At 44.1% G+C, this 9,089-nt stretch overlaps 1 protein-coding gene across 2 annotated transcripts in view; it reads left to right on the forward strand.

The window, feature by feature from the left end:
* Positions 1 to 307: 307 nt before the first annotated feature.
* Positions 308 to 9,089, forward strand: part of sfi1 (SFI1 centrin binding protein) — a 9,076-nt gene continuing 294 nt past the window's right edge. Inside the window, exons 1-29 of one of the 2 annotated variants that reach the window (XM_017408071.3) lie at positions 317 to 772; positions 843 to 914; positions 1,011 to 1,121; positions 1,193 to 1,287; positions 1,363 to 1,480; positions 1,570 to 1,672; positions 1,763 to 1,919; positions 2,007 to 2,168; positions 2,285 to 2,355; positions 2,437 to 2,529; positions 2,626 to 2,723; positions 2,841 to 2,907; positions 3,772 to 3,902; positions 3,987 to 4,068; positions 4,142 to 4,320; positions 4,399 to 4,474; positions 4,698 to 4,793; positions 4,900 to 4,976; positions 5,078 to 5,180; positions 5,264 to 5,360; positions 5,867 to 6,027; positions 6,111 to 6,185; positions 6,639 to 6,713; positions 6,816 to 6,992; positions 7,085 to 7,263; positions 7,421 to 7,604; positions 7,710 to 7,812; positions 7,928 to 8,060; positions 8,147 to 8,246. In XM_017408071.3, coding sequence (XP_017263560.1) covers positions 606 to 772; positions 843 to 914; positions 1,011 to 1,121; positions 1,193 to 1,287; positions 1,363 to 1,480; positions 1,570 to 1,672; positions 1,763 to 1,919; positions 2,007 to 2,168; positions 2,285 to 2,355; positions 2,437 to 2,529; positions 2,626 to 2,723; positions 2,841 to 2,907; positions 3,772 to 3,902; positions 3,987 to 4,068; positions 4,142 to 4,320; positions 4,399 to 4,474; positions 4,698 to 4,793; positions 4,900 to 4,976; positions 5,078 to 5,180; positions 5,264 to 5,360; positions 5,867 to 6,027; positions 6,111 to 6,185; positions 6,639 to 6,713; positions 6,816 to 6,992; positions 7,085 to 7,263; positions 7,421 to 7,604; positions 7,710 to 7,812; positions 7,928 to 8,060; positions 8,147 to 8,246 — 3,342 coding nt within the window. In that variant the 5' untranslated portion in view covers positions 317 to 605. Of the gene's footprint in view, positions 773 to 842; positions 915 to 1,010; positions 1,122 to 1,192; positions 1,288 to 1,362; positions 1,481 to 1,569; positions 1,673 to 1,762; positions 1,920 to 2,006; positions 2,169 to 2,284; positions 2,356 to 2,436; positions 2,530 to 2,625; positions 2,724 to 2,840; positions 2,908 to 3,771; positions 3,903 to 3,986; positions 4,069 to 4,141; positions 4,321 to 4,398; positions 4,475 to 4,697; positions 4,794 to 4,899; positions 4,977 to 5,077; positions 5,181 to 5,263; positions 5,361 to 5,866; positions 6,028 to 6,110; positions 6,186 to 6,638; positions 6,714 to 6,815; positions 6,993 to 7,084; positions 7,264 to 7,420; positions 7,605 to 7,709; positions 7,813 to 7,927; positions 8,061 to 8,146; positions 8,247 to 9,089 lie in introns of those variants that run through there. The other variant, XR_005233036.1, reaches the window with a different exon arrangement.

Consider the following 9,089-nt stretch of genomic DNA (forward strand, 5'->3'; position numbering starts at 1 on the left):
TGACGACTGACCCTTACTGGGTCCGCATCATTTATATATTCACTTAGCAGGCGGCTCTCTGTGTGCCAAATGCCTCTCCAATATTCAATGGACAGGTGGATGTGTGCTACCTTGACTATGCGATTTATGTAAATAAAACAGGGTTGTTTGTGCGCCAAGAAACAATGAGAAAACCAGTCAACCCAGTGTTGCGGATCCGTCTGTTAACAAGCGAGCAGTCGCAACTGAGCAACTAATTGTTAATAATTGTTTTTGTCATTTCGGCATGTACATTGCCAGTGATTAAAAACACAGAGTAAACCATGGTTAGGATAACACCTAATGTCTTAACAGGCCTTTTCCTCTGCGGTTCAGAAACGCATACCCCACTTGTCATCGCTTCACCTGCTGCGCCGGTGATACTAAAAACGAACATACCCACCAAGTCCATGGTCACGTGACAAGAAAAACGAACGCGCGGTAGTTTGTTCGCCCAACATGACTTTTTAAATTAAAAAAAGAAGTTTCTCTCGTACAATAAATGCACGAAAGTCTTGTGAAGTGATGTCGTTTGAGGTATGACGTGTCTGTCGTGGTGCGTAGCAGTGGTTTGAGTTATTGTCGCAATGCAAAGTAATTATGTCAGGAAGTCAGACCTGGTGTCGATACCCCGGGTGGTCAGATCAGGTGGTGAAACCAGACAGCCCCGTAATAAAGTTCACACCAGAAAGATCCCCTACAGAGTTGGATACAACTGGAATAAAGGGGGGAGACTCAAGGAGCTGAGGATAAGGTGCGAACACCTTTAATTTGCCATTTCTTCTTTTTCCAATACGACAAACTTTGACGTTTTCAACCTGCAGGCACCTGGCAAGAAAGTTCCTGAAGCTATGGATGCACAAGACCTTCGGACGAGTCCTTCCCCACGAAGCCAGGTAGTTTCAGAAGCCATATTATCAGTCTGTTTAACACTTAAGTTTCCTGCTCAGGCCCCAGGTGTTTTAAAGGGAAAGAAATGTGGTGTGTGACAGGTGCCACTACAGCTGCACAGTCCTGAGACGAGCTTTTGGAGGATGGAGGGACGAGTGGTGGACATCCAGGAGGGAGTGGAGCCTTACGATGCGGGCGCAGTGCCATTACAGGTCGCCGCCAGACACTGGTTTGCACAGAAATGTCTCACACCTGCACGAGCTCATTGTTGCTTGTGTTTTAGGTATTACCTGTTCGCACGGACGATGCACAGATGGAGGGTCTTCATATCTTTGCAGAGGGAGGAAAACACCAAAATGCAGAGAGCTCAGTCATTAGGTATGATTAAACGCAAAGAATGAGTCTGATCACAAGCCTCCGGTGTGTCTTTGAGCGCTTTGTTTTCGTGATCAGCTGACAGGCGACTGATGCGCTTGGTTTGGAACAAATGGAGGGTTTTTGTTGAGCTGAGGAGGACGCACGGACGAATGCTCCAATCAGCTCTGGAGCACAGGAGGCTTTCGGTGATGAGGTGAGCTTTTGCTGCGTTCACTAATCAAAAACGGGTGCTTTTGTGTTGTGTTGGTCTTGACTTTTTTTTTGTTTGTTTGTTTTATGCAGCTCAGCGTGGGGTTTGTGGCAGACGAGGCTGCGGCAGCAACAAGAGCTTCACATTTTGGAGGAGCGAGCACTGAAGCGGGGGGCGCTGAGGTTACAGAGGAAGGTAAAGACACATTCTGCATGTCCGGTGAAGTGAAGGCTTATCTTTGCATTTATTTTCTAATTATTTGTTTTGTTTTGTTTTTTGTGAAAGGCTTGGCTTGTGTGGAAAGAGAGGCACAGAGTTGCTTGTTGTGAGAGGGAGAACGAATCTAAAGCAGCTCTTCATTTCGTTGTAAGACTGAAAAAACAAATGTTCAGTCTTTGGAGAAGTTACGTGTCCCGACGGAAGACCAAGAAAACCGCACAAGGTTCGTGTGGTTTTAATTCTTGAACTTTTCTCTGTTGTTCTCACATGTAAAACTTTCTTACAGTTGTTGGGTTTTTTTTTTTTTCAGCTGTGGCTCAGCAGGCCTGCAACCTGCGCCTGGCGAGGAACTGCTGGACAAGATGGAGAGATGCTCTGAATCAGAGGCTCAGTGAGGAGATCCGTTTGGAGGCTGCCGGACGTTTGGCTGCTCGGAGCACCCAACGCAGAGCTCTCGAGCGCTGGAAAGCTTGTATCCTGACGTTTACGTAAAACTAACATGGCTTCAATATTTGCTCCTGGAAGATGGTGTGTTTTTTTTATATATATCTATTCATTGAGCTGTTTGTTTCTTGAGCTTTTGAGTAGATGTGAAACTGTGCAGAGAAGAGGCTGAAAGAACTCAGGTGGCATGTCAGCACTTCCGTCGTCGATTATTGGTAAGAACACGAGTGAAATTAAAGCATGTAAAATATGAAGAAAAGGGTGAGACAGTTAATTGCTTTGTGCTCCTGTTGCAGCGTGCTGGACTGCAGGGCTTTTCTCTCAACGTCACGCAGAACAGAGCCCACAGACTGAACAACAACATGGCCGTCCAACACTGTCAGCAAACGGTACCTGAGGAGAACGGAAGGAACGCCACGCCACGCCACAGTACGGGTATTTTACCGACGCTACAGAAGCATCTGATGGTTTATCGTTTGTTGCAGATGATGAGTAAGTATCTGAAACTGTGGAGGGAGCGCCTGGAGGAAGCAGAAGATCAGAGTTTTCAGCCTCTGACTGGGATGGCTCAGAAAAACTACAGGTGTCCTGTATTTTTACACATTTTTCATTTATGATGAATGTTGCAAGATTAAATGTTTGACCTGAATAAAACCAAAAAACACATTCACATATGCATGAATTTCTTTTCTTGTTGCAGGATGTCCTTAACGAGGAGCTGTTTTCATCTCTGGAGAGAGAAACTTGCTCAGCAGAGACGCATGCAGGTATTTTCGTTTATTTACCTGCCGCATGCTGCTGGCAACTCTGTTTAAACAAACTGGGATGCTGGTAAAATGTACGTGGAAGCAGAAGGTCTGGAAAATCAGATAAAATGTGTTTTGCACTTAAGTTTGAACAAATGCAGCACATCACGTTGAGATAGTTTTATCTTTGCGTAACTTAAGAAGGTTTTATGGAATTGATAGGATAGTCCACAAAGTCATTAGCAGAGCAGTAAAAACAAAAACAAAACAAATGTTTAGCACCTGACGGGATTCTTGTTTGAGAAGCGGAAACACCAAGAACCAGAACCAAGTGAACAAACATCGAAGGGCTTTGGAGCTGCTAGTAATTTGAAAGGAAATTCTTCTTTTAGTGAATTTAACATGACAGTTATGGTAGGAGACCTCAGGGCAGACCCAGAACTCCCTAGAGGGATTTATATTTGTCCTGTCTGGCGTGGAAACGCCTTGGGATCCCCCAGCTGGAGCCCGAGAGTGACGCTGGGGAGAGGGAGGTCTGGGTTTGTCCTCCTGGACCTGTTGCCTCTGCCTCCCGAGCAGAAAACAGATGGATGGTTCAAATAACAACACAAGTAGATTAATATCACAAACTGTCATAACATATTGTAGTTTTGTACCACTTGACCTTTTTATTTGCATTTAAATGAATAGAAATCACAGCCAAAAGCAAATATTTTTATATTATAAATATATTTTAATGATTAAAGAAAAAGGCATCTATCCGGACTGCGTTTAGGCAACAAAATATCACAGAAACTGCAAAGAAATAGAGTAAAAGTTCTTTAAACTGGGGAAAAACTGTAGCAGAGATGTCTTTAAACTCCTGATTCTACCGCTTTTAAACAGGAACTGGAGCGCCGAGCAGACATGTGGTTCTTTGAGCACAGATTACCTCAGTATTTCAAGTCGTGGGTGGAGTTCACTCTGCAGAGACGACTGCAGGAACAGAGACGACGCAAAGCTGAAGCCTTTAACCGGTGAGCCGCTGAAGAAGATCCAAACCAGGCAGGAGGATTTCCGTATGCTCCCACATCATTTGTTTGTTTCTGCTGTGTTTCCAGCCAGCGTCAGTACGCCTGGGTGTTTCACACGTGGCGGGGACAGTCAGAGAAGCTCAAGGAGGAGATGCTCGCCGAGCGGACGGTACGCCAGCGGCCGAAGGGGAAAAAAACCTACAGTTTTGTCGTTGATTCAGACTCACCGCATCGTGTTTCAGGCAGTGCTGCACGAGGAGCGGCGCTGCCTGCAGAGAGCCTGGCTCCGGTGGAGGCGCCGCACGCGACTTCTGATCGAGGCGGCGGAGAAACGGGAGGCGTCGCGCCGTCTCTACGTTCGCAGACTTCTCCTCAACGCTGTGACGCAGTGGAAGAACGCCGCCGCTGAGATGAAGGACAGGTGGGGAAGGATGGGTGCCGTCGAGGCTTCTGATCTGTCTGAGGCGCTTTCTAACGTTGTTGTTGTGTTTGACTTCAGGAGAAACAGAGAGCTGCAGGCCTGCCGTCAGGGTGACCTGTGCTGCATGAGATCAGCTGTAGAGAAATGGAAAAAGGTGCTTTTTTCCACAGCTTGTGTTTATGCGGACAGCACACAGTGAATATATGGTCCTGGATCTTTGGGCTGCATCTCTGCAATTTTAAGTATCAACATGTAGGACGATTGATGTTTCTAATCCTAATTTGTTCATTCTTAAGATCCTGAAATTAGAAGAGCAGTTGTATATTGTTGCTGTGTTTGTGTGTGTTAACGTCTTCTCTGTGTGTGTGTGTGATCAGTTTGTTCAGAAGCAGAGAGAGAAGAAAATCAGGCTGAGAGAGATTCAACGTTACCATGAAGTTAAACTCCTCAAACTCTGCTTCTCGGCCTGGAAGGTAAATATTCATTACTTTCAGGAGATTAAACCACATGGTTTGATGAAATGGTAGTGATAAAAAATTAAGGTTAAAGTCATCGCTCTGTGGATTACTGTTTTTACAGAAACGGCACACACAGATGACTCAGATCGCTGAACAAGCAGACGAACTTTACAGGCAGCAAACGCAGACTTTTCTCAGGTAATAAACACAAATATATACGTGCAATATGATCTGTTTTTCTGCAGTTTAGAAACCACAAGTGTATTTCAGCATCAGCACATTCTGTCATATGTCCCCAGGAAAGCTTTGACTCTGTGGAGAGAGAAAGCGGTGCTTCTGGTCGAGGTTCGGATCGCAGAGCAACGAGCCCAGAGTCACTTTCAACGATTCCTTCAGCTTAAGGTTTTAAAGAATCACGCGCTTTCATTCTCAAAAGTATTAAGTGCCCTTGTTTTACTGCTGTCTTTATGCTAAATCTGTTCAAGGTGTTTGTTGTTTGGAGGGAAGCAACAACACGTGCAGTGTCAAAGCGCCACCAGCAGGGGGAAGCACTCATCCGGCTTCAGGGGACAGTAAGTCAAGGTAAAAAGACTTCTAACTATTATGTAAACAAAATGATATCAAATCATGTAAAACAGTAAAAACATTACATAAAAGGTTAAAGCTTCTGCTTTTATAAAATACTGATTTTAACCTCATATTTACCAGTGTTTTTTTAAAGAATTATAAGCTTTTGGTGTGTTTTTAAATAAGATGATGTGCAGTGAGTGGAGACTTGAAAGGTAAAAACACACACATCATAATAAGTTTGTTGCTAAATGTGACAACTAAACAGAAAACAGAAAAGAAAAGAAAAATACTGAAAATAAAACCCAAAAATGATCAACAAGAACACATTTTAGAAACTTTTAAAATATTAAAAGACACTGTTTTGTTTGGTTTTATTGTTGTTTTTTTTGTCCGGTATTGTTGTGTTGAACACTGTGGGCAGGGAAAGAATCATATTAATACCATTTTAATATTTTAACGCCTTGATTGATGCGGTTTTGTTTGGTCCCACTCTCTCTGTTTATGTTTTCCGTGTTTAGTTCATCTGCTGCAGTCGTTCAGGCGCTGGAGGAAACAAACCAGAGAGGCTCGTAGGCAAAGGGTAAACATGGAGAGAGCCAGGCGACATCACTGCTCCAAACTGGTCTCTAAAACTCTGAAAGCGTGGCGCAGATATCACAACCAGCACCAGAGGAAAAAGGTCGCAGCATCATTATCATATAACAGCTAAAACGACTCTGTCGGCCTTGTGCTGAAACATTAAAACAGGTTGGTGTTCTTCAGGTGATAAAGCGACAAGGAGGTGTTTTGCTGAGATTAAAGATGTACCAGAAGTACTTTGAGCTGTGGAGAACGAAGGTTTGTTCATTACTTGTTTCACTTTTCGAATCGGCAAATTGATTCAGATGAATGTGGGAAGAAAATGTGCTCAGATGGTTGAGCATTTCTGTGCAAAAAGGTTTAACCTTCCACAGTTTTAGTGTAATGCAATCATTAGGGTTTATTGGTAACTGATTACATCCAAGGTCTAAAGCAAATTGGCCGTCACCTTTTAAAACAGCTTCTGTTTTACTTTGTATTTTGTTCCTCAGCACCAATCATTTAATCTTAGAGAGAGACTCATGAGCAGAGGGGTCTGTGAGGGGTCTAAGATCTGTTGCACAACGCTTGGGTTCCTCTGTAGACAGATAAATGGTTCCTTAACACTGTAACTATGTTTTAGGAGTCATGAGTTGTATTCCATATGGCCTTGGAAGATACAGAAGTATCTGAAGTTTCTGGCGGGGACTGTGTTCGTTTTCCTTCAAACAGCTGCAGCACAGGCGGAGAGAGGCCAACCAGGCGGAGCGAGCTCTCTGGCTCTGGTCCCTCACCCTTCAGGCCAAGGTGACACCTGCCTCCACATGTTTGTCTCACAGCACTACTAAGCCTTGGATACTTTGCAGAAATCTGATCGTGTCTTGATTTCGCTCCGTGAACTCGCTGCAGGTGCTATCTGGGTGGAGGCTGTGGGCCGCAGAGCAGCGCAGCGGGCGAGAGCAGGCGGCCCGGGCTGCTCGGGTCTACAGAGACCAGCTGCTGAGGGAGGGCGTGTCCCGCATCCTCACATATGCAGCGCATATGAACGATCTCACAACCAGCCTGACGCAGTTCAGCCAGGAACAAGTGGGTGGTTGTGCGCGTTCCCCGCGATTTCTTTCTTTGTTTATTTGTTTTTATCCGAGTGTCACTTCAGCCGGTCTGCCCGTGTCCTGCAGGGATCGCAGCGCCTCCAGAGGGTTGTTAAACGTTGCGCCTCGAGGTGGAAGCAGCGGACGCTGTGCAGGCCGCGAAAAGAGCAGGAGGTCAGGCTGCCAAAAAAGAGTGTGACCTTCTGTTTGACGCCTGGCAGCGTTCCTGGCTCAGAGGGGCAGAGGGATGGCGCTCTGAGCAGGCAGTGAGTGTTTGTTCCGACTTTCAGGCTGTGAAACTGGAACACAAACAACTGAAGAGATAATTCTGCGGGCTTTTAACAGAAATGCCGCGATGTCGCCCAAGTCTTTTCAGCACTTTTGATTCTACGTGAACGTGCTTTTCTGTTTTTTCCTTCCTAGGACCGAAAATGACCCGAGCCTCCCCGTCTCTGACGCAGCTCGTAGCTGTCCTTCACACAACGACCCCCTTCCGTCCCCCCATCAGAGTCCACTCACTCCTGGACCTCAGATATTCACTGAGCCTGAAAAGCAGGATATTCTTCTGCCTCCTGCTGCATTTATGATGTCGAGGACTCAGAGAGTGGTACTTATCTCCTTATTTGACCTCAACGCGGAACATCAGGCTTTCATCTGTTTGTTATATAACTTCAGTCTCTCATATTTCTTTCCTTTTTTTTTCTTTTTCAAGTTTAGTAAATCCAGCTGCTCGGGTCCCAGAGAGACTCCACTTCCACCTTTTTATCAGTCTACCTCTCTTTTGATACACCCCCCATCAGCTTATACGAGTGAAGGTTCTTTTTTTCCTTCTCAGTTTGATTTTTTTAATTTAAATCACACATTTTTCAAGCTTGTGTTATTAAAATGAAACTCAAACAAGCGTATCTGTTGTGATGTATTTTCTTTAAGAACCAGAGCTGAGAGTCACCAGAGGAACGTCCGAGGATCCTCAGATCAGATCCGACGAATTGGCTCTGACACGAGAGCTGCTCAGCATTCAGCGAGACATGAAGAGCTTCCAGCAGAGCAGAAAGCAGCTCCGGTGAAATGAAATAAAATAAGTTTTCATAACTATACACACTGTCTGTACAGGGGTTGATGTTTGTTGGTGTGTGTGTGTTTGCACAGGGACTGGCGAAAGCTGAGGGAGGTGTTGCGGAGTTGGCTGCAGCTGAGTTCAGACGAAGAACAAAAGGAGAAAACTGCAGTTTGTGAAGAGCTGAAGGAGGTGATGATGTTGCTTTATGTTAAAGTTATAAAAAAATGACGCCAGAGTTACAAGCGTTACAGCTACACAACACCAACGAGTCTCCCTCTGAGTCTTATCCAACATACTTTAAATCCAGCCTCACAGCTTTATGTTTTAATGCTGAAGTGCTGAAATTAAACACACCTCCTGCCGTAACTTTAGAAAATCTTACTGAAGTAAACTTATTTAAGTATTAGAAGAGGAACAATAACCATGCTTACTAAAACTAACAACATTTATTCAAATTAGATATGTATTTTTACTGAAATTTGAATAAGATATACACATAAACTGGGATGTATCGTCTTTTTTTTTTTTAGCAGAGCCGTTGATGTTTTCAGCTCCCAACCATAACAGAACATGCTGCTGTTTCAGTGGAGGGATAATTAGGATTGTTTTGAAGTTTAAACAATTAAGATAACTTAGTAATCAGTGTAAGTTTGTTTAGTGATGGTGACTGTGCATTTTCTTGCACAGTTTAATGTTTGTTTGGTGAAAACGCGTCTCAGCTGAGTAACACTGTAAGGGTTTGAGTTAAAGATCTGCAGGGAGATTTCACACTTTTTATCACATTTATTATTTTTCTCATGTGAAATAAAACATGCGTATGTTTATTTTTTAACCCTGGCTTCATGTCGTTGTCCGTGAGCCGAGCGTTAGAGCAGATCTTTGGAACAAGCTCTGTTTGGATAAATGGAGTTAAATTCTGACCGAGCTTGATGAGCTTTTATTTGTCCAAACTGAGGTCGTTCAAAGAGCTACCTACAAACTACCTGAGCAGTATATATATATATATATATATATATATATATATATATATAT

This window comes from Kryptolebias marmoratus, linkage group LG4 (assembly GCF_001649575.2).
Source record: "Kryptolebias marmoratus isolate JLee-2015 linkage group LG4, ASM164957v2, whole genome shotgun sequence".
Taxonomy (NCBI): domain Eukaryota; kingdom Metazoa; phylum Chordata; class Actinopteri; order Cyprinodontiformes; family Rivulidae; genus Kryptolebias; species Kryptolebias marmoratus.